Consider the following 23,703-nt stretch of genomic DNA (forward strand, 5'->3'; position numbering starts at 1 on the left):
ACTGCTGGACATACAAGTAAGGAGCTCTCGACAACGTGGGACCCCTAGGACCCAGGAGTCTCATCTGTGGACTGGCACGCACCGGATTATCAACACTGAACCAGGAGGTCAAAATCATGGCAGGCGGTCCAGAGGCATCCAGCCTGCAGAGGAGCGGCTCCGGGTAAAGTACCCTGAGGATGGTCCCCAATCAGGGGGGTGGAGACTGCGGCGAGTAGCAGCGTCATCGGACTCACCCCTTGACACTTACTAAAGTTCATACCTCTCTGAACCAGTTAAATCTCTATGGGACACCCGCTGTATCTTCTGCATGGAAAAATAAGCACACTAGCATTTTTTTAAGAATGTAGCATTTGATGTCACTTAAATGTATGCCAGTGGAGATATAAGGCATAAAGATGGATTTTATTTATTTTTGAAATATATTTGCATAGGTTTGATACATAGCCTACCTGAAAGAAGCCACTGTATTCTTTGTACATACCGCCGTAGCACCCTCTCCAGTTGTTCAACATACTCTTCCAGCTCCTTAGGTTGAAGATGCAGGTGTTTCACAGTACCCTATAAAAAGTCATGCTGTTTGTCAAAAATTCTAGGAACCATGGAAGTATTGTTGCAGAGAGATGCAGATGGCTAAAACAGTGTGGTTTGACCAAATTTGGAAAATCTGGTGCTGGTCTGAGGAGGGTGCATATGGCAATAAAATGATAGCATTTGAGTGGGTACATTTGTTTATTGTGATTTTGATGATGGTGGCTTTGCTAGGCAATAGACTAACAATCAGTATCTTGAACTACACTGCTATGGCTTTCTCAATATTTCTGCCCAATCTATGTTTTGAGTAACAGGGCAGAACTGTTTACAGCCAGAACCAGTATGCCATATCCATCAGTTACTATTCACACACAACTTATATCAACTTCACTGTTATTTCTCCTTGATAGATTTGGCCCTTTACTTTTTTCCTTTGTGTTGTATGGGTATAGGATATAACAGACTGTTTTTGCCTAAGTGCACAAATGGGTATACTGAAAATTTTCACAATAAATTATAACCCTTGCCCCCAAGATAGTTTCTTATCATCAGCTTAAAGGTGGTAAGAACGTTCACTGCTGATTAAAGAAGTAACCAAGACTATCTATACATGTGCTCCAGTGTAGGGAGGTGGCACTTTAATTAGAGTGGCTGTCAAACAGCTGCTCTAATTAAAATGCCACGATGTCATGTGTTTTCAGCATCCTATATTTCAAAACGGCGGTGGGAGTGCTTTAACTAAAGCTTATTCAACCAGTTATATTTAAAGCGCTCCCACCACCATTTTGAAATGCGGGATGCTGAATATACGTGATGTTGCAGCATGTTGAATTGTTCTAATTAAAATGCTCCAGGAGACTGGCTTAATTGAATCTAATTAGAACTTGTTGGAGCATGTGTATAGGTACCCCAAGAGACAGAGCTCAACATTGGTTTAGTACCACTGTGTGTAGCATTAGATAATTCAAAGCTACATTATAATATGTACCTAGGATATGGTGGTTTGTCATAGCTGTGCAAACGTACCTTGATTTCTACACTAGGGAAGGTGGTACAGTATTTTGCTGATACTTTCTTGTGCAAAGATTCCACCATTTTCTTCTGGTGTAAACACTCAGGACCAAACATAATTCTGGGCAGCTCCAACTTTAGTTTTTTCAGACCATGCTTGCTCAACCACTTTTAAGAACAAAAAAGCAAAACAAAATAAAAAAATCTCTTGAACATGAGGTCAATACATGAGAGCAAATATTCAAATTACATCTTTTAAAATCACTATAAATTGTATAAAAATAACCACAGAAATATTAACATTTTAAAATCTATTCCTGTTAGTGGTTTAATAGATGTAATTAATTAGTAAACAACATAATACCTCTTTGCTTGAACACATTTCCTCTTCTTTTGGCAATGCAGCAAAAGGAACAGATCTCTTCACAGCCTTTGTCTTGGGATACTTTCTGTAAACTGCACCTAGAAAGAAAAGAAACAAGTTCCGATTAGGTGTTCTGGGTAAAGTGTAGTTTATAAGTTCAGCAGCCTTGCCTTGGACTTAAAATGGGGCTTAAATTTCACTTGCTTTCTCTCTCCTTGGCAGATCAGTTTAAGTTTCTTTAAAACAAATTTAACTCCTTCAAACTGATATTCACTGGGGAGCATTCAGATTCCAATTCCTCTGCTTGGGCCCACAGCAATACAATATTTTTTACTCACTTTGCCTTTGATCAGATGGTTTCAAAGCACTTTACAAGGGCAGGTGAATGTCATACCATTCAGTTTACAGAGGATATAAGGAGGTTGAGTGAAGTTAAACTGATTTGCCCAAGATCAAATAAGAAGTCATTCTAAAAGGTGAAGAACAAAAAACTCCAGTTTTTTCTTCACCATTTGACAAAACTACATTCCATTCATTTCCCCTCCAAAATCCATTCTAGCCACAATGATAAGTTTGCTCATCTTTATTGAATTAACAGTTAAGGCTGCAGACATAGAAAACAGAACAAAACGGTGTTTTACTTTAAACTTGGTGCGCTCCCATGCTGAGCCCAGGACATGCCCAGAAGAGGCAGCGTGTTAGTTGCACCCAGCTTTCCCAACGTCTGTATAGATTGGGCACTTTAGTGGGGCTTTTTTGGCATTTTACCTAATAGTCTATAGAATTGGCTTTAGTTAAAAGATCCAAAAACCTCACTGAAGTGCCCGATCTATACAGACACTGTGGGGAGCTGGGTAGAAGTAATGCACTGCTGCTTCCAGTAAAGTGCATTCTTTTTCCCCATGTCTGTCAGTGCCCTCAATGGTTTGTACTGGGAGCAGCTGACAGTTTTAGCTTTACATCCTGAGAGCACTTACCCACATTTTTTCCTTTGTCAATATAAAATGTTGAGATAGTGATCTCTGGCTGTTTCCTTGGTTTATGCTTTTTCTTTTGACCAGCTTGAGACCATTCTTTTAATGGCTGAGCTAAATTATAAAAAGCAAATGTTTGTTTCAGATAGGACAATCGCTCTCTTTCACCACGTTACTCAACCCTTCTCTTTAGTTCATATTTTTATATTTTATTACAGATTAAAACACTTAAAAGGATGGTTCTCATTATTATATTATACAAGATACTATACTACATTATATATTATACTATCCATATGCAAATGAGAACCAACAAGCTTAGACATTTACAAATTAACAGCGGATGGAATATCACATGTAGTTTGAAGAGATTTATATGTTTGGAGATTAGAGGCTGCCTTATACATGGGGGAAGCTAAGTACTAATACACATTGCACTTAATTTTTAATTAGTTACATTTGTCTCATTTGCTTAACAAAACAAAGTGATAACTAGTATAGGCTTTAAGACTGATATTTTGGAGATAAAAACTAGAATTTAATAAATATTTTTCTCCAGAAGTTAGCATTATTTTTGGATTACAATATACATGAAATTTCACTAATCTTTCTAATGTCACGTTAAAATGATGTTGCAGTCGTGATTGTCCAGGAATTACGTGAGGCAAGGATTTCTTCTTTGGTGATATCTTTCAGTGGACCATATCTATGGTTGGAATAAAGTTAGGGCTGTGCAAAACAGGTGTGTTACTACTCAGTTTTTGGATTCAGCCGTTTCAGAGGACAGTGATTCGTTTTGGTGTTTGGGATCACCGTGCTATTTCATTTCGGTTGAATCTCCTCTGAATCCATTTTGAATGTGCTGCAAGGGAAGCTTCACACAGCCCTACCCAGCCGGGCAGGGCTTGGAGACAGGGGCTGCACGGCCCCAGCAGGGAGCAGGATGGGGCTGTGGGTGGCTCGTACAGGGGAGGGGGAGTGGAGAGCAAGCCTTCTGGTCCCTGCCGCGCAACTTGGCACTGCAGGGAGCAGAAATCCATGCTAGGTTCTCTTCAATATCACTACTACCCGCCCTGTGCAGCCCTGGCTCCGCAGAGGGCAGAGAGCCATGCCAGGGTCTCCTTGCTGCCCCTGCCCGCCCCGCGCAACCCCGGTGATGTGGGGTTGTGTGGGGTGGGCAGCGGCATGGATCTCTGCTCCCTGCTGAGCCAGGCTGTGCAGCAGGGATTCCCCAGACCCTGGTTCAATTCCCTAGCTCTCTGATCGTTCCCCCAGCTCTTCCTGGGGGCGCAATGGGTTTCAGCAGGCTGCCGCTGCAGGTTGGGGCCAGCGGCAGCACCGCAGTCTTCCTGGTGCTCAGTGTGGGCTGTACCAAGTGGCTGCTGCTGACCCCAGCCTGCAGCAGCAGCCTGCTGAAACCCCACACGCAGATCAAGGGCCTGGGCCCCCCAGAAAGAGCTGTGGGATCCAATCACAGAGCTGGGGGATCAAACCAGGAGCTAGATGTCAATATCAGAGCAGCCCTTCCCCCACTTCTCCTTAGTTTTTGTTTCCCTGCAAGCCTGGCTCCGAAACAATTAAAATGCCCAAAGCATTTTCGAAACGTTTTGGAGCCTTCCAATTTGTTTCAGAGCTGTTTCAGAGCCTTCCGTTATGGTTTGGATTTGGTGTTTCAGGTGCCAAAACAGCCTGAAATGAAACGGCTGCCAAAATTTCACACAGCCTTAGACAGTATCATCCAAAAAATTCCTTGCCTCTTGCATAATCTTTGTACGGGTCATATTCCAGTGTCCTTACTCATGTTGTATATACATGATTCGTGGCCATGATTTGGTTAAGAAATTAATTACAGGCCTCCAGGTAAGTTCTACTGGTGTCTGTGGGACTAGATAACGAGTAAGAAATCTTGTCCTATGTCTGCAGTGCTTCTTTCCACATACTCAACCTTCTCTGATAATATCAGATCAGAGCATTTTTTTCACAAAATTTCCTAGTTTTTTCAACATTCAAGGCCATGTCTACAGGCCTCTCTCTTCATCTAGGTGAACTACAAGTGTGAGGGCAAAATTCCTTCAGTGGGTAAGAGTATGAAAGAAAACTGAAAAAATGTCATAAAATGACTGCCAATGAGTGAAAATAAGAGACAATAACCTGAAGACCAGTATTTTGGATGATCCACTAATGGTCTTGGTGGCCCACTGATCAAGTTAATCCAGGGCAATTTTGCTATCTACTAGCTGGTTCTGGTCTCTCTTTTCTCCTATTTCAAAGCCTGAGCAGGAAAAGGAGGGTGTGTTAGCTGAAGATTAGACTTTGGCCCTGCTCTGTGCAGCTATAACTCTGGAAAAATCTTTTTTCTTCATTATGCATTTCTAAAACAAGGTGTGTATTATATTCTGGGATGTGCTGCATGCAAAAAAAAAATGGTACTCCCCATGGACTGAAACAGCCTGTAGGGTGGCAGGGACTGCTAACACTATCTTCTTTGCTTCAGGGGGCTAAGTGTGGAGCAGCAGAAGGGCTGGGAGGCTGACCTGGCAAACCACATGGCCAGCCAAGCTGGAGAAGAAAAAGCCCAATCAGCCTGAAACTTTAAAAGGGAGTACTGGCACCCCCAGAACATAACAGTCAAAGGTATCCTTTGGCATAGCCCATCAGTGAGGGATAAGAGTTAGTGGAAATGGGCGGTTTTTGTTTTAACTGAACAATGTACTTTCTTGTAAGGAAGTGGGCAACTAATGGTTTGGGAGAAAACCATAGCCCCATTCCGAGACAAGAGGTTACAGGTTTCAAGGGATAGTAGAGAGGTGGGAAGACTCCAAAGCACTTAAGGCAAGGGAGTGGGAGTGAATAGGGATGTTAAGGAAAATGGGTGGGGAGAAATTATTTCTCATTGACTATGGGCTGAAAAAGAGGTTAGGTTGGGTAGGGTGGGGAAAGCTCTACTTAATCAAAGGCTGGAGGAATGGCAGTGTGTGGGCAGTGTGTGGTGGTTTGCTTCTGAATAGGATTTTTTTCTTTGGAAGGAAAGAGGAGTTTGTTCTTATTTTAATATTTTCTTTTCTTTCTACAAGTCTCATTTCTCTTCTATTGTAAGCCACTCCAAGTGTTTTTGGGAAGGACTGTATATCTATCAATCAACCAATCAATCAATCAATCAATCAAACAGTCTTAGTTTGAGAAGAACTGTAATGTTTCCTATTAAACTGGTTAAGAAGTGTATGGGTAAAAATGTTTGTGAAGATGGACATTCTAAACTAATTTAAGAGAATTAACAAACAAAACAATGAACTTCTTCTGTACATACATGGTGGAATTTCTGCTTTTGCACTCGTTGGACGCCATGTCAGAGCTCTTATGGCAGCATTTTTCTCTCCGTTACAGTTGTCTCTAGTATTCTAAAAGTACAGATAATCTGTAAATTTTTTTAAAAAAATAGTATGACTGTATCTTAGCTACATAACTCCATTTTATATCACACCCCTTTCTACTCTGGTGCCAGAGAGAATCTTTTATAGCATTATGCTATATTATCACATATTTTTTACTGAATGTTGAGCACCCTGGGTGGACAAGAACATTTACTTCAGTTTCTGGTTACCCATTCACACTGCTCACTAAAGGCTCAACTTCAGTGTGAAGCATATCCTGTAGAATGGGAGGCACCATGAACTCCTATTCATTTCAGCTATAGGACAGATTCTTGAGGTATTATCAAGCATTCAAGTAACACTGCAGAAAGCAGCTGGACAAACATGTTCACTAGGGGTGTGCAAAGTGGACCCTACTCAATTCAGATTTGAATTTGGCCTGAACCAGGGACAGTGATTCGATTCGGCCAATTCTGAATCTGAAGATTCGATGCTGATTTGGAGAAGCAGCAATTTGGACACAGAGACACAGCTTTAAAAGCTTTTTCTACATACCTTGAGGTAGCAGGTGTGGCTCATGATCGCTATGGTGCTGGGTCGCATGGAATGTCCCACAGGAGTGCAGGGGCCCTCCATGTGCTTGGTGGCGAACCTGGAAGTAGACCAGAAGTACTTCTGGTCCACTTCTGAGTCTGCTGAGGACTGTGCTGGTATGTGTGCCAGGCCTCCCCCCCATGCCCTCCCCCTGCCGGCTCAGTGATCGGCCAAAGGGGGACCCTGGGTGCCCCCCCCCCCCCGATCCAGGAGACACCAGTTGCCAAGCCAGGGGGGCATGGAGCCCCCCCACGTGCTCCCCAGTGGACCTGGAAGTGGGCCGAAAGTGCTTCTGGTCCACTTCTGGGTCTGCTGCCGAGCACGCTGGGGGAGACCCCCGCATGTCTGTGGGACACTCTATGCACCCCAGCTTCGCAGCACTCATGAGACCCTGCTACCTAGAGGTATTTAGAAAAAACATTTTAAAGCTGTTTCAATGTCTGAATCTCCAAATCTTTCCAAATCTCTCCGAATCGATTCAGAGGGTTCCAATTCAGTTTGGAGAGATTAAAGGGCCCTCTAATTCGATTCGGATTTGGAGATTCAGCTACTGAATCAGGCCGAATCTCTGCCAAATTGAATCAAGGACCGAAGCTTTGCACAGCCCTAATGTTCACTTCCAGCCGACTTAATTATTCAGAAGTACACTAATATCAGATGAGCATCACTTTAAAGGATCACTAGATTTCTAGAGATATGTCTGTATAAGCCATAGGCAATGTGTGGGGAAGCATGGGGGGGCATGTGCCTCCCCCCTAGATTTCTATGCTGACAGCAGGGCTGCAGCCCAGCCAGACCCAGTGCCTGGCAGCAGTGGGGGCAGCAGTGGCAGCACAGAGTTGTGCCTTCCCCACTATCTGCACTTCCGTGTTATCTATGGTGTAAACTTTTTACAATTTGAAGTATACAACTGTGCCACCTATTCATATCTTTGACTCTACACTTTCCTCCTGTATTTTTGAGGTGATAAGTTAGCAAACAGAAAAGCTGTTCTGATTATTCACCAAGATCATTTTAGAGAGTGGGGTGGGCTGCCAGGAAAACCTAACTCCAGTACTTCCTAGTCTGCACTGGCTCTTAACAACTCTCTGGGCACAATTCCAGGTGTCTGTCTTGACACATAAACTGGTAGCCATCAGCCTTTTCAAGCTGCAGCCTGAACAGCCAGCTCTGGTCCAACATTGGCCAGGTGGCTTCCATGGTCATGAACAGCAGGGAGCTTTCTTGAGCCTGCAGTAGAGCTAGACAGCTGTGACTGTACTGTCAGCATTTCTTTGTGGCAGCTGGGAGGCAGTGGTGGGGGAGAAGTAAAATAGCATGGATGCAGCTTTCAGCTGCCCACCCCAGCACCGCACCCACACTGTAAGGCTGGGAGAAGGGGGGAGGGCAAGCAGCAGTGGCAAAAGGGTGCAAGCTGGAAGCTGCACAACCCCAGTGCAGTTCCTTGATGCCCTGATGTGGGCATAGGTAAAGCCATCAAGCTCTGTAGAATAGATCCAGTGGCTTCGTGGGCCAAATGTTGCCAACCCCTGCCCTAAATGGTCTACACCCCGCATATCTAAGGAGCCGCCTTCTTCCTTATGCCCCATTGCAATCCTTGAAGTCAGCTGAGAGCAACCTCCTACAAATACCATCATTATACAAAATCACTTGGCAAAAACACATGGGAGATTGTTTTCTGAAGTTGCTTCTCAGCTCTGAAATTCCCTCAAGGCTTGTCAGAATTGGTCCCTGGACATCTTTCAGAAGAACAGTAAGAACTTCCTACCTGGACAGGCATTTACCAAACAAAGCTAGGATGAAATACTGATTAGGGGAACTCTGTTTTATTTTGATATTCTAGTTTGGTTTTAAATTGGTTTTGTTTTTTTGGTACTCTCCTTTTTTATTTTGTTTTCTTACTGTAAGCTGTCCCGAGCCCTTGTTGGGAAGGGTGGCATATAAATCACATAAACAAACATATACATGCCTGCACACACATATGCATAACTAGGAAGATTTCTTGTTTCACTACACTTGTCTATTTCACAACAGTGAATAAATAAATTAAGCACTGTTAATATTTACATTGCATTTTGAATGTGAAGTACAGTATAAGTGCTGAGTACTATATTGTGCTCTAGAGACACTCCTGAAGTTTTTGACCAACAGACTTTTCTCTTCTCAAGAGCAGCATCTGAGCGCATCAGGGCCTCTGGTTAGCAAGACCCAGTTGAACTAAGCTCTTGAGTTTCCACACCTGACCTTGGATCCTAGGCCAGCAGTTTTTAAACTTTTTGAGCTGAGCCCTGCTTTGAGTTACAATTTTGTTTGCTTGGATTTTCCTGGTTTCTGATCTCAGCTTGCACCTTACCTCAGATCTTGCAACTTCTTACCTCAGATCTCCCCCTCAGCTCTCCTGGGACCTGGTCCCATGTTTTCTTTACTCCGCTGATCCAGACCCCAACCTGATGGCCTGGTAACCTGTATCCCCACCTGCCTGACTTCCTGATTGCCCTCCAGCATGTACTACCTGCAGAAAAAGCCATCTACATCCCAGCTGAACCCTCACAGTGTGGGATCAATTACTAAAAAATTTAAATTTAATTGTGAATAATAAATAGAATCAAACCATTCTAGCCAGTGTGACAGCTGGGGCTTTAGGTGACGGCACTTTCTGGTGCCTGCTTTTCTCCTTTTTCAAGAGCATCTTTAAGTCTTCTTCTGGGATAAACTGATTAGGGAACTTACTTCCTGAACACTGCTTTAAGGATTCCACCAATAAGGCACACTGAAATAAAAAATGTGAGTATTGCTATATTTAATATGGCATTTACAGTTTAAATCAACAAAATATTATGCAGACAACTTATTATGTATTTGTATTACAGTAAAACCTACAGGTCTTGCTGTGAGACCCCACCATGCCAAGCACAAACAAACAATTAGGAATAACATCACTGCCCTGAGGACTAACTCAAGCTAATTAAGGACAAGGCACAAGTAGAGATGTCTACACTAATATTTAGGTTCTGGCTTGAGTTCATCTGCAAGGGCCCAAAGCCTGTGATGTTTTCCTTCCCCAGAGCTGTTCATGTTGCACTTCATATTTCCAGAAGTTGACCACAGGATGAATTCTAGGCTCCTCTGTTCCATGAAAAACAGTCTTTTTAGGAACTAGTCAAGATTCTAGTTATCTCTAATCATTAGTCCTGAGCCTGGAAGTAATTGCACCCTGCATGTACCTGCTTAAAAATATGTATTTTTTTTTAACTGGAGCTGGTACATATTCCCTGGCATATTCCTTTTACACATTCACCATAATATGGCCAATCTTACTGACAATAAGCTAGGAAGTCAAGCTTGTTGTGGCAGTTGCTAAATGCTGCATAGATTTTGAGGAAAGGGTGGCTCAACAGGGAACAATGGCCATAAGCTATTGGAGAGAAGGTTTAGACTGGACATTAGAAAAAAGTTCTTCACAGTAAGGGTTGCCAAGGGAGGTGGTGCTTGCCCCATCCTTGGGGGTCGTCAAGAGGAGACTGGACAGGCACCTAGCTGGGTTCACATGAACCCAGGTTTGGTGACCCTTTTCTTGCCTGCCAGGGGCAGGGGACCGGACTATATGGACCACTGAGGTCCCCTCCAACCCTGGAATCTGTGAAACAACAAACAGTTAAATTTAAAACTTAGCTTTCACACACTACAAATGAGGTAGGTGAAAAGGAATTGTGGGATTGCTGCTGGTGGACCTACTGTGAGAAGGTTGGTTTCTTCTGAACAAACATCAGTATGGTGGAGAACTAGTAAGTGAATGGTATTAAGCCCTGAATTCAGATCCTAACATCAGGGGACATGCTTAGAAAGGGGTTATATCTGAAAGAAAACTCAAGCCAAAGCCTAACTATAGATGAAGTCACCGCCTAGGTGTCTATAACAAAAAATAGAAAGCAGTAGACAAGAGAGGATGAAGCAAATATGCTTAGAAAATGTTTTAAAAGTGCAGGAACCATGAAAAAGCACAAAAACAGCCAGTGAGTTAAAAAAACAACAACAGGGAGTTGCAAACAGAAAATGGTAAGAAGCCCTGGCATACTGAAGTACGGGCGGAGAGGGGTGGAGATTTTTGTTGAGAAGTGTGGTGGGCCCCGCCATGCCATGCCTCTGATTGATTTGTTGAGGGGCCCTGGAAGTCTTGCCTTGGGGAGGGCCAGAACTTCTGGGGCCCTTTGACGAACTGGGGGGTGACCAACTCACCAATGCAACTGTACTGTAACTATCATTTTAAATTATGCCTTAGCTATCTCACAAAGAATTCTGATTGTACAGTTAGCTAGTGGACACTGTCAGCTGAACAAATACAGTAATTATTTTCTAAAGAAAATTTGAAATAGTTTTTTAAAGCATACCTTTTGGGAGTAGTTGACTGCTTTTTCCATTTCAGACACAATAATGCTGATATCATCACTTTCATAAATGCCTGGTAATCAAATACATTTTGTCAATAAATAACTCTTTTTAAAAGGGAGAATGTAGAACTTGCAGACCATGCCAAAAATAAACCAAAAAACAGAGACAGAGTGTCTGTTAGGCCTGCAGCCTTGAAACCAGGACCTTAGCCTAACTAGCACCATCACCTGAGGGATACCCAGCATGGGTTTGTTGCAGGTAGGTCTTGCTTGACCAATCTTATTTCCTTTTATGACCAGGTGACTTATCACCTGGACAAAGAGGAAGAGATCAGTGTCATATACCTTGACTTTAAAAAAGCCTTCAACCTGGTATCCCATGATCACCTCTTGGTTAAACTGGCTAACTGCGGCTCTGACGTCACCACGATCCACTGGCTGGGGAACTGGCTCTGCGGTAGGACCCAGAGGGTGGTGGTCAACAGGAGCCTATTGTCTTGGTGTGCTGTGACCAGCGGGGTCCCACAAGGCTCTGATGTGGACATTGGTGTCAGAAGCGGACTGGCCAAGTTCACCGACGACACTAAACTCTGGGGTAACACATCCACACCTGAGGACAGAAGGGCGATCCAGGTGGATCTGGACAGACTTATGAAATGGGCAGACGAGAACCTGATGGTGTTGAACACCGAAAAATGCAAGGTTCTCCACCTTGGGAGGAAAAACCTGCACCATGCTGATAGGCTTGGTCGTATTACACTGGTTAGCACTACAGATGAAAGGGACTTGGGGGTCATGGTTGACCACAAGATGAACATAAGTCTTCAGCGTGATGCTGTGGCTAGTAAAGTAAGCAAAACACTGGCTTGCATCCACAGATGCTTCTCAAGCAAATCCCAGGGCGTCATTCTCCCGCTGTACTCGGCCTTGGTGGGGTCACAGCTGGAGTACTGCGCCCAGTTTTGGGTTCCGGAATTCAAAAAGGATGTGGAGAAACTTGAGAGGGTGACGAGGAGAGCCACACGCGTGATCAGAGGTCAGGAAAACAGACCTTATGATGAGAGGCTGAGAACAATGGGGCTATTCAGCCTGGAAAAGTGCAGGCTCAGGGGTGATCTGGTGGCCACCTATAAGCTTATTGGGGTGCTCATCAGGATCTGGGGGAACAACTGCTCACCAGAGCCCCCCAAGGGATGCCAAGATCGAACGGTCACAAACTCCACTGTGACCGGTTCAGGCTGGACATAAGAAAGAACTTCTTCACTGTCCGAGCCCCCAAGGTTTGGAACAGACTGCCACCTGAGGCGGTTCAAGAGCCCACTTTGAACACCTTCAAAACACATTTGGATGCTTATCTTGCTGGGATCCTATGATCCATGCTGACTTCCTGCCCTTGGGGCGGGGGGCTGGACTTGATGATCCTCCAGGGTCCCTTCCAGCCCAAATGTCTATGAAATCTATGAAAAACCTACCCCAACCTGCCACCCTATTGTTATTTCCAAAGACTAGATGAGGCCTTCCTAAAGTCTCCATCAATGCCTGAGTCTCCATTTATTCCCTAATACCTTAGTGCAGGGGTGGGCAAAATGTGGCCTGTGAGGTCATTCTATCCAGCCCACGGGGCCCCTAAAAAATGCAGAAAATTAAGCCCAGCAGGTTCCATCAACCACTGAGGTGGCAAGGGGCCGCTTTTCCCACCCCCCGGCACTCAGCTTTTGCTTCAGCTGTTTGCAGCCTGTGGACCCTGGGCAGGTCCTGCTCTGGACAGTCCTGTGTGGGCTGTGAGCAGCTGCAGCAGGGAGCGCCGGCCATGGGGTGGGTGAGGGGCTGCTTTTCCCTGTGCTCAGCACCAGCTTCTTTCTTCCCTGCCAGCAAGCAGTGGGTCAGGGCTGTGTGCTGCCCCCACCTGTACCGTGGGGCTGGGAGCCAGTCGGAGCACAGGACCTGCATGGGTGCCCCAGGGTCAGTGCTGGCAGGGCCAGAGCAGGGTGGCAGGAGCACAGGGTCCCAGCTGGCAGGGGCTCTATGGAGCCAGGCCAGCTCCCCCCTCTCCCTGCTGGTGCAGCCCAACCCAGCTCCATAGACCCTGCCAGCCTGCACCCCACTTTGGGCCCTCCAGTGCTGGCCCTGAGACATTGGTCCCAAGGCACTGGGACACTGGTCCCAAGACTGGTCCCTGCCAAAACTGGGTAAGCAGCCCACGGCCTGAAATAACTGCCCGCCCCTGCCTTAGTGACTGGCTTTTGTCACCTGACCCTCCACTTCCCTAATGTAAGAGAAGGGAATGGAACAGGAAGTATCCAGGCAACAGGGTTGCCACACCTCTGGTAACTGCTTGCTTTCTGACCTGGTTTCCCAACTCAGTTTACTTGTGGACTTTACCCTCCTTTTGACCTACTGGTTTTCTGGCTTGGGTCACTCATAGACTTCACTCACCTCTTGATTTCCTGGTTTTCTGATCTGGCTTGTCCCTGGACTCTGACTGCTCTCTCTGACTGGTTTGTACCTAAATAACAGCAGTCTTGATGCCTTGTAAGCCCTCAAGTCTGGCCACCACTTCCTGGCACTGACAGGGTCAAACTTGTACTTCTTCATGGGATACACAACCTGGGTCCCACTATATCAGTAATTAAAACTAAATGTTTATCTTTAGAAATGCCTATCAAAAGTTAATTCTTGTAATTACGTAGTTCTTACTAAGCCCTAAAATAATGAAGTAACCCTGCATTATTGTTAAATATTTATACCATTGTACACCTAAGTGCCTTGACCAGGACAGGCCCTCTGTGCATGTTAGTGCCAGTATGTTATGGGATCACAGTGTAAAAAGGAAACTACTTGCATTTGGGAACCACAGCATGCAATCAGGGATTACAGTCTTCTTATAGACAAAAGTATAAAAAGAGGAAAGTTTAAAAAAAAATACCTGTTTCTCCAAACCAGTGAAACCTTCCATTAGCAGCACGTACTATTTCTTTAAAAATGCTAGCAGTTTCATTTGGACTCGCATAGCGGGCTGGAATAATGGTGCAGGGGTCTAAGTCCCCTGTTACATTGAATAGACAGACATGAAGCTGCAGATCACAACCACCACAGATTTCAGCCACATAAGCACTCACAGCATGCTGCAAAGCAAAAAGAAAAACTGCCAAGTACTTCATAGGTGTTTATAATTGTTCTGAAGCTTATGTATACCTTACTATTAAGAGTTGCAGTTGTAGGATGGGGAGAGTTACCCAAGCTGGATTTAACTTAGGTACCTGAGGTAGAAGCAGTAGTAAAAATGTGATGGCACAGGTTTCAACTTGGCTACCTAAATAAATAGGTTGGCTTGTGTTGATCTACACATGCTACAGTCGCAACTCTGTGGTAGCACTGACACAGGCACTGACCTGCAGGACCAATTTCTCAACTGACTCGGCTCCACTGAAAGCACTGGAGCTAAGCTGATCCCAGCTCAGGTGAGACTGCCCTTAAGAACTTACATCTGTGTAAATACAATCTAATGTTAGCTACAAGCCTGAACAGAAATGTCTCCTTACTGCCTAAATACCCTCCTGTCTGGAAAAGGATGTGGTGACTGACTGAATGGGGATTGAACTGTTGCCTTTCCTTAAAAGGAACTGCTGTTCCCACGTGAGTAAAGGGTAGGCTAGGAGGAACTGCCAGAAAGTGGCACCAAATTGAAAAGGGTGATCCTACTATCATGAGGAAAGGGAGCTAATGAAAGCTAACACCTTCTGAGAAAGAGATTCTATAAACACTCCCCCAAAGATTCTGAGATTCATCTGTCACCATTTCCTAAACAGCAAATGAAACATTTCAAGAGCTAAACTCAGATCCTGGCATTGATGCTAGGCTTAGATGTAACAGAAATAGTCTACCCCCAAACTATTGTAGGCAGCTGAAACAAGCTTGAAATTAATCCTGTAAAAAGCATTCAGTGTTTCAAATTTTGTAATGACACTTACCATCTCCTGGTCAGGAACTCCAGTGGTAAGCACATAAATGCCTTGAGATCCACGTTCGTCTTTATCTTTGAAGTCTACTTCTGTTGCTCTTCTGAGAGCACTCATTAAATTCCTACTGCCTTTGCACTGTAGGCTCAATATCCATCTACATAGAAAGTTTTACTTATTATCCATATTATCACAATGTAAAGTGGATAATAACAATAATAATAATAATAATAATAATAACAATAATAATGCAATGGAAAATCTCCACTACTGGAAAACAATTAGAGTAAACAGAACCAGCTGCCTCAAGTAAAGCCTCATTGTGATACCCTGGACTTGAGTATCTCCTTTTGAACCATGTCTACAATGGCCCAAGTGATCTAGCTTAATTTTTGTACTACAGCTACCATAAACAATGTTGAAGGTTAGGGTGCAGCATTACAGTGGGATTATTAGTAAATCACATTATGTGAGAAAGCTGGAATGTGAGACTTATGAGCTCACAAGTCTACTCTCACATATTAATGGAACTGCTTGCTAAATTGTAACTGGTTTCACCCATACACGTTCACAGGCATCACTGACAACGTTCTCTGGCTCGTACAGCTTTTGGAACTGGTGGTAGCATATGTGAAGAAATTAAGGGATGCCCTCAGTCCTCAGTCAAATGTGAAGGGGTGGCAGTTTTTAAATAACAAATTTCTACTTGTTAACATAGCACATATATGAAACTAAGCATTAATCCCTCTGATGTTGTTCTCATGGAAGTACCAGACAAACTACAGAACAGTATACCCAGCTGCTAGTTTTATAGCATAATAAACTTTTAAAACCTGCAGATTTGTTCATTGTTTTGGGTCCTAAGATACATCAACACCTGCATTTTCACTTAATTCATAAATGTTAACAAAGTATCATCTGATCATACCTCCAGGCACTTTGCAAGTTATCTGGAACTGAAGGAACCATTTCTGGTTTCCAAGCCGTAATATCACTTCCAAAGCTTCCAGAGAAATAAAACAGCAATTCATTTTCAGATATTGCTTTACTACATGCAAATGTATACATTCCTTGAAAAAACCTGACTTTTGGAACTAGAAGCATCACTCAGATGTCCATTTCTGTTTCAAATCATAGAACATTTCAAGAAGAAGTCTGCAGCAGACTAAGATGCCCAGATTTGAATTTGGAACTGCTCTGAATGCTGCAGTAGGCATAGCAGTCATTTTGGATTCTACAAAGTGGGCTAAATTATGCAACATAAATATAACAGAGTAAATGATGGTCCCTAATTACCAGTTTGGCCACTGCTCACTTTAGCCGTACAGAATGGGGAGGAGGGAAAATATGTATGGCTTTTAAAGGTTATTCTTAGAATAACTTAACCAAAAACTAATAAATTCAATACTGAAAAAATATAACCATATAAGATCAGACTAATATTCCACAGTAGATACAATATGTTATGTCCATTGTCTAGTTACCTACCAGCATTCTTCTTATCCACAATGTTACACATAGTGCTTAAAAATATACTTTTAACAGATACTTACGCAATAATATTGAAACAGTCTTTGTTTGACATTTGTTCTTCAAGCAAAAGTCGCAAGGAATGTTGGATGTAGATGATATACAAGGAATTTATTACCGACATATCAACCAGTATAACAACCCTACGCAAGAAATGAAAAAAGAACTTAATCACTATCTCCTCTCTCTCTCTATTTTATCTTTTAGTCACCTCAATACCGAAGTCAAATATCAATTGTTCATGTATTAAAGCTTATAAATAACTTGCAGGTAGCAAAAGAAAGTAAAAACAAACTTAAGCTGAGATTTTATTTTTACATGGAGGGAATACCCATTCAGGTAGTATGGTACATTTCTCAGGCCATAGTAACTCCAGGATGTGGATGTATGAAGGGCTGTTTTGGTTCTTGGCCTCAAAAAAAAAGCCCCCCCCCCCCCCCCCAAAAAAAAAACAACCCCAAACCAAATCCACACCTCTACTGCCCCTATGTACAAACATGGGTTATCCAAGATGTGACTGACCAGTGTGAGGGATGTCTAAGCAGATGGGGGCAACTACAGTGACACCAACTCCCCAGGAATGTATATGGAGTTACTCCAAAATAGTACAAAAAGTTTGTTCCCAGATCCACATGACACAAGCTACAATTCTTTGGTAGTTAGATAAGGCCCTATATAATGCATAAATTATCTTTTTTTAAAATTGTATTGTGACTGTACTGAATAACTCTGCTATACAGAAATAAACATAACACAAGCAAATTAAAACTGGCTGACAGGTCTATAAAACATAGTTTTAAAAGGGGAATCCTGTCAAACATGTATTTTTAAAACTGTCCCATAGTGATCAATTTTTGGCCGCCTGCCATTTAATACTGAAGTACTGCCGAAGTAACAATACCTCCTTTCACATATAGCTCCCCATATTCTTCTGCTGCCAACTGAAAGCCAGTCAATTCGTTTCTCATATATTCTCACCATTCTACCAAGCTGTTTCTGTGAATAAAATATGTGTAACAACTGAGTGGTGATTTTTAATATAAATTAATATATTAACATTTCAGATGAACATTACTTCCAAAATTTATTAACAACTATAAAACTTAAAGAGTGAATAAAATCCAAGTATTAACATGGAGCACAAATGATCACTTAAGCTAAAGATTCCAGTATCTCTGCAGTCATGCATTTTCTCTTAAGAAAGCCACTTAAAAAGACATTTGTTTGTCTTTTTAAGACATTTAAAATAAAAAGGTGCTTGTACTCATGTTATACTCAAACTTCTCTCAAATGAATGCTTCTTATCTATCCTTTATCAAGATATTGGACAGCACATACATGAAGAAAATTGATTTCTAAACAACATTTTTTTTGAAAAGGTCAGAACTTTATCGAGAGCAGTATCACCCCATGTTTACAGCAAAACTTAATAGACAGCATTTAATATAAATGCACACAAGGTCTGGAAACATGCAATGTACTCTAAGGGTGTGTCCACACATGCAGACATGTGCACCTGCAGCAGCTCAAGTAGCAGGGCACAAATTGGTGCTGGAAATTTGTGCCTCAGCACAGTGCTTGAACATGTACTTTGGAGTGGGGCAAATTGACCCTGGCCAGCTCCTCTCTGATCTTCAACCCGGGGGAGCACCTGTGCTGGCCCCAGTAGTATAAAAAGCTGCCTTAGCAAGCAGCTCAAGGCTATGTGCCCTCAGAAGTTTCTAAAGCCCGGCCAATTGGTATCTGGGGACACTAGCCTCTTGTCACAGTTGGACTGCTGAAGTAGCCCTAACCTAGAGGGGCCCTTGCACCCTCTACCAACTGCAGCAATCTAGCAGTGGGGGCTGCTGCCTGGCTGTGACCTGCTGCTACCTGCAACAGCATCCAGCTCTTGGACCTGTGGCTCCATGGCTGCCAGACCCAGATAGGGACTGCACAGCTGCCTGGGCTGTAGTATGGGCACTGTAGCAGAGCCACCTGCATCTCTGAACCAGCAGCCAATGGGCCGTAGCTAAACAGCTGGCCTTTGTTTGGCACTGCTGCCATGTCTTCTGGTGTCCCTGTTCTGCTGTCTGGGCAGATATCACCCAGATGTGCTCGTTGCGGTGGCCCACTTTGAACTGTTGAAGTGTGTTCTCCTGGCCCCAAATGGCCAGAAGGTCATCCACCTCATCTGCCCTCCAGCTAGATCGGGGCGGGCAATGATTTCGGGCAGAGGGCTGCTTACCCAGTTGTGGCAGGATGCCGAGGGCTGCATGGGTAGCCCTGCCCCTTGACAGGGTGGCAGGAGCGCAGGGTTCCAATGTCCCAATGTCTTGGGACCAATGCTTCAGGGCCAGCACCGGTGGGGCCCAAAGCAGGGCACAGGCTGGCAGGGGTCTGTGGAGCCAGGCTGGGCTGCACCAGCAGGGAGAGGGGGGAGCTGTCTGAAGCAGCCCGAGGCGGGCTGCGAGTGGTTGCAGCGTGTGGTGCCGGGCACAGGGCAGGGAGAGGTCACTTTTCCCCACCCCATGCTCAGCACCACCTTGTGAACCCTGTATGGCTCAGGCTTTGCTCAGGCTGACTGACATGGAATTTGACAAAGGGGAGGTGGCCAAGTAAATACAACTCACCTGATAGTGGTATAATATCGGTGGGTCCACATGAACATTTTTTACAGTTCCATCATGCCATTCAAACTGCATCATTGCTCTCTGAAACAATAAACAAAACACTCAGATGTTTCAGGGAGTAGCTTCTGAAGCCTGGACAATCGCTTTCTGGGGACACTAAACTCTTGTGACAGTTGGACTGCTGAAGTAGCCCAAATGTGGACTGCTGAATTTTCACACAAATGTGAAATTCATTCCTAGACATTTTAATGAAGAAACACACAACTTTAATCTATAAATGTATAATCTGTTAAAATCTATGGAGTTTCACTTGCTTATAGCAGGACTGAATTGATCCTTCTCAGCATAAAAGGCACAATGCATGAGGATAGCTAAATATGTACCGATTAGGTATTAAGCTTTTAAATAAGTACTATTTGCTTTTTTAATCTTAAGAAAGATCTTTGACACCTGCTTGGATTGAATTACCTGTACAGTCTGAAGACGTAATGTGTAAATCCCATAAGGGAGCATTATACTTTAAAAAGACAGTTAATCATTTAGAACCAACTTGTGAAGGTGCAGGATGTTCTCAACTCCAGATAAGTTCAAGCAATACATACAACCAGGAATTTCATTCTCCATAAGAGCAAGGCTACACTTTTGAAAATACAATTTCACTTATAATTCTATCAGTATGCTTTGAGGATTCTTGTAAAAAAATGGTGCTGCTGTGGAGCTGATGCCTGGTTAAATCCCTGGGTTTGTACTGAAAATATCAGCTACCATATTTTGCACTATAGTACACTGCCCTTGTTTCACTTTTCCTTGAAACAGTTACTGCCCCTGCACAGAAACATTGTAGAATAATGGTGTGGGAAACGGGTCGTATTCGATTCAGATTCAGCCTGAATCAGGGACAGCAATTAATTTGTTGATTCGTTTCACTGTCCCAATTCAATTCAGCCAAATACAAATCTGAACATTTGACGCTGATTCGGAGAATCAGCAATTCAGCCATAGACACAGCTTTAAATGTTTTTTTCTAACATACTTCGAGGCACCAGGCGTGGCTTCGGAACGCTGCAATGGTGGGACGGATGGAGTGTCCCACAGGAGCATGGCCCCCCCACCCCGTGCTTGGCAGCAGACCTGGAAGTGGACTGGAAGTACCTGCCCCGTGCCCCCCCACCTTGGTAATCAGCCATGGGGAGACCCCGGGTTCCCCCCACCAGACCCAGAAGGCACCAAACACCAAGCCAAGTGCTTCTGGTCCACTTCCAGGTCCACTGCCGAGCATGCTGGGGACCCCCCTGCACTCCCATGGGATGCTCCATCCGCCCCAGCTTCTTGGCATTCATGGGCTGCCTGGTATCTTGAGGTATGTAGACAAAAATTTTTAAGCTGTGTCTATGTCTGAATCATCAAATCTCCCCAAATCTCTCCAAATTGATTCGGAGGAGTTTGATTTGATTTGGACAGATTAAAGGGGCTCCTGATTCGATTCAGATTCGAAGATCGGGCCAAATCTCCACCGAATCGAATCAGTGACTGAAGCTTCACACAGCCCTAATGAAGAACCAATTTAAGTAGAGGTGCACCAGTACATGAGTCCAATATCGGATTGGTACCAATATAAAGAAAATTGGCTATACTGAAAATCAGACTGAAATGGCCGATAATTTGGCTGATAAATGTCTGTGCATGTGCGCAGCTGCAGTGCTGCACACATGCAGTGAGGAGCACAGACCAGCTGTGTGCTGCTGGTAAGCCTGTTGTGGTGGAAGGAGAGGGGGGAGGGAAGGGGCATGGGGTAGCAGATCAACGCCCCCCACAGCAAAGCAGGGAGGGGGCAGGGGTAGGCGCTGCCCAGCCAGGGTAGGGCAAGGTGCAGGATGGAGCCATGGCTTGTAGGTGGGGTGGTTCCCCACTGCTGCATTCACCCCAGAGGGGCATGGGGGGGGGAGTGTGCCCCTGGATCTGCATGGGATGGGGTGGGTGGGCTGCAGCTTCAGGCTGGAGATCTGTGCAGATCCGGGGGCACATGCCCCCCCTTATGCCCTCCTGGAGAGCATGCAGCAGCAGGAACCCCTCCCTGCCCCTGGTGCACTACCAAACCAATTTCTGATATAGCTGCATGCAGCTGGTAAATCTGTTGTGGTGGAAGAGGGGAGGGGGGGAAGGAAGGGGTGTGGAGGGGGCAGATCAATACCCCACCTCAGCTGGGCAGCACCTGCCCCTGCCCCCTCACCACAGAGGCATTGATCTGCCCCCTCCGTGCCCCTTCCCTGCCCCCTCCCCTTCCACCACAACAGACTTATGAGCTGCATGCAGCTGTATTGGAAATTGGATCAGTATTGGTCAATGACTCCTTAAATGTCACCTATAGATATTGGCCTTGAAGGAATCACTTTGACAGTTCAGATGATATTAGGCTATTTTTTTCAGACAGTAGTTTATCTAAACTATTTAAAACATTAAAGAAAGCACAGATACCAGAGGGTACATCAGAGAACTAAGAGTAATAGCTTTATTAAAAATACCATACACCGAATCATATGTACCATGTATAACAACAGCTAAAGGGATAGGGAAAATACGGAATGAATTCTCATTATCTACCTCATGCAGTGTTGATGACACTGTTTTCTGAAGAATAGGCACAAATTCTTCGACTGGTGAGAATGCATTTGGAGCCAAAACTTGATAAAGGCTCAACTTCTTGGCTATAATAAATAATGGAAAGACTAAATAAAACACAAACTATCATTAGCATTTCACACCAGAGGAAATTCATTTGTGTACAATACCTTTCAGTCCATTTGTCTTCAACCAGCTAGCTGAGGTTTTAGCCAGGAAGGTGGGCACTTGTATAACAAGGGGACTTTCATGCTTTGGAAGGAAGCTAGCAGGCACAACCTTTGCAAAATCTGTAGAAATCTAAACATTTAAAAATGTCTTTTGTAAATTTCAATGCATGTGAACATACGGCATAATAGTTTCACTAATGCTAAAAATGAGGCATCACTGACACAGCTATTTAAAAATGGCTAAACATTGTAATAGTGTTTTTAACCATTAATTTCACCATTTTAAATGGTTTTGAGAAAACAGCATTCCCCTTTGCTAGTTACAATGCAGAAATCAGTAATGTAAAGGAAAACCTCTCTACATGTGCCCTAGAGCTAAAAGCCAGTCATCTAGGATAAATAAACTTAATTGAATCTTCATTACTAGCTAATCAAGTCCTTTATTCACTTGCTGCAGTTGGCTTAATACCATAATGGACACATTTGACATTTAATTACACTTGTGCAAACCTGTAAACCAGTGGTTCTGTGCCTTGGTACTACAACACCAGGCTTCCATAATTGCTGCCCACATGCTTAACAACTCCATAACTGTAATTCTCAAGGTCTGTAAAAAGAATAGAAATGATGCTCCTTGCCATGCATCTAAATTAGAGGTGGGCAATTATTTCGGCTGGAGGGCCACTTAATGAGTTTTGATGAGCTGTCGAGAGCCACAAGAGCAGCTCTGAACCTAGACAGGTGCCCTGTCCCTGGTTGCCATCTTGGAACTGGAAGTCCCGCCCCTAACCCCCCAACCTTTGCCATCAGAAGTCCCTCCCCTTGCCCTGGAAGTACTCCTTTTAGGAAGAGGGTTTGCCATCTTGGAACCAGAAAGAAAATAAATCATATACTAAAAATCAAACATCTATTATAACATATTTTATTTTTAAAAATATTTCTGTCCTTATTTACATGCGTTTTCATGGTGTATATAGAGGGGATTGCATAACAGCTCAAATAAAGTCTTACTCCTGTATATTGTGTGCAGGGTGTGGGTGGGGGCTGGATGCGCGTGTGGGAGGGTATGTGGGGTTGTGGAGGGGTGTAGGTGTATGGGCAGGGGATGGGGGAGGGTGTGGGAAGGTGCAGTGTTTGTGGGGGTGTGACTGTGTGTGTGGGAGGGTGTGTGGGTATAGTGGGATGTGCATGGGAGCCCCACACAACTACACACATAACACACACACAAGCTGGTCAGCACACCCTGCCCCCGCCATCACCTCGCAACAGCCTGAAGCCTGTATACCCTGCAGCTCCTCCCTGCCACTGCCAACAGTGCACAGCCTTGACCATAGCCCACTCCAGACTGGACCACCTGGAACCTGTGCGCGGAGCCCCGAACCTCTGCCAGGCCCAGGCTGCCCTGCAGCTCCTCTCTGCTGCTGTCACCACTACATAAAAAGTACGGCTCTGCAGCCCCGCACCCACCCATGAGCAACAAAACACAGTACTAATAGTGCAAAAGCTGCTTGGGGATAGGGATTTGTTGGAGGGGAAAGCAGCTGTCACTTGAGAATCACTATGACATGGCACAAACA

At 44.2% G+C, this 23,703-nt stretch overlaps 1 protein-coding gene across 3 annotated transcripts in view; it reads right to left on the reverse strand.

The window, feature by feature from the left end:
* Window positions 1-23,703, reverse strand: part of VWA3A (von Willebrand factor A domain containing 3A) — a 79,131-nt gene that overhangs the window by 33,608 nt on the left and 21,820 nt on the right. For 2 of the 3 annotated variants that reach the window (XM_019542170.1, XM_019542169.1), the window contains exons 13-27: window positions 22,127-22,256; window positions 21,939-22,042; window positions 19,338-19,418; window positions 17,627-17,721; window positions 16,749-16,868; window positions 16,124-16,198; window positions 15,208-15,352; window positions 14,163-14,361; window positions 11,237-11,307; window positions 9,460-9,618; window positions 6,191-6,281; window positions 2,887-2,997; window positions 1,910-2,007; window positions 1,561-1,713; window positions 453-561 (exon numbers count right to left, since the gene is read on the reverse strand). In XM_019542170.1, coding sequence (XP_019397715.1) covers window positions 453-561; window positions 1,561-1,713; window positions 1,910-2,007; window positions 2,887-2,997; window positions 6,191-6,281; window positions 9,460-9,618; window positions 11,237-11,307; window positions 14,163-14,361; window positions 15,208-15,352; window positions 16,124-16,198; window positions 16,749-16,868; window positions 17,627-17,721; window positions 19,338-19,418; window positions 21,939-22,042; window positions 22,127-22,256 — 1,741 coding nt within the window. The remainder of the gene's footprint in view (window positions 1-452; window positions 562-1,560; window positions 1,714-1,909; window positions 2,008-2,886; window positions 2,998-6,190; window positions 6,282-9,459; window positions 9,619-11,236; window positions 11,308-14,162; window positions 14,362-15,207; window positions 15,353-16,123; window positions 16,199-16,748; window positions 16,869-17,626; window positions 17,722-19,337; window positions 19,419-21,938; window positions 22,043-22,126; window positions 22,257-23,703) is intronic. The other variant, XM_019542171.1, reaches the window with a different exon arrangement.

This window comes from Crocodylus porosus, unplaced genomic scaffold (assembly GCF_001723895.1).
Source record: "Crocodylus porosus isolate Cpor-Errol unplaced genomic scaffold, CroPor_comp1, whole genome shotgun sequence".
Taxonomy (NCBI): domain Eukaryota; kingdom Metazoa; phylum Chordata; order Crocodylia; family Crocodylidae; genus Crocodylus; species Crocodylus porosus.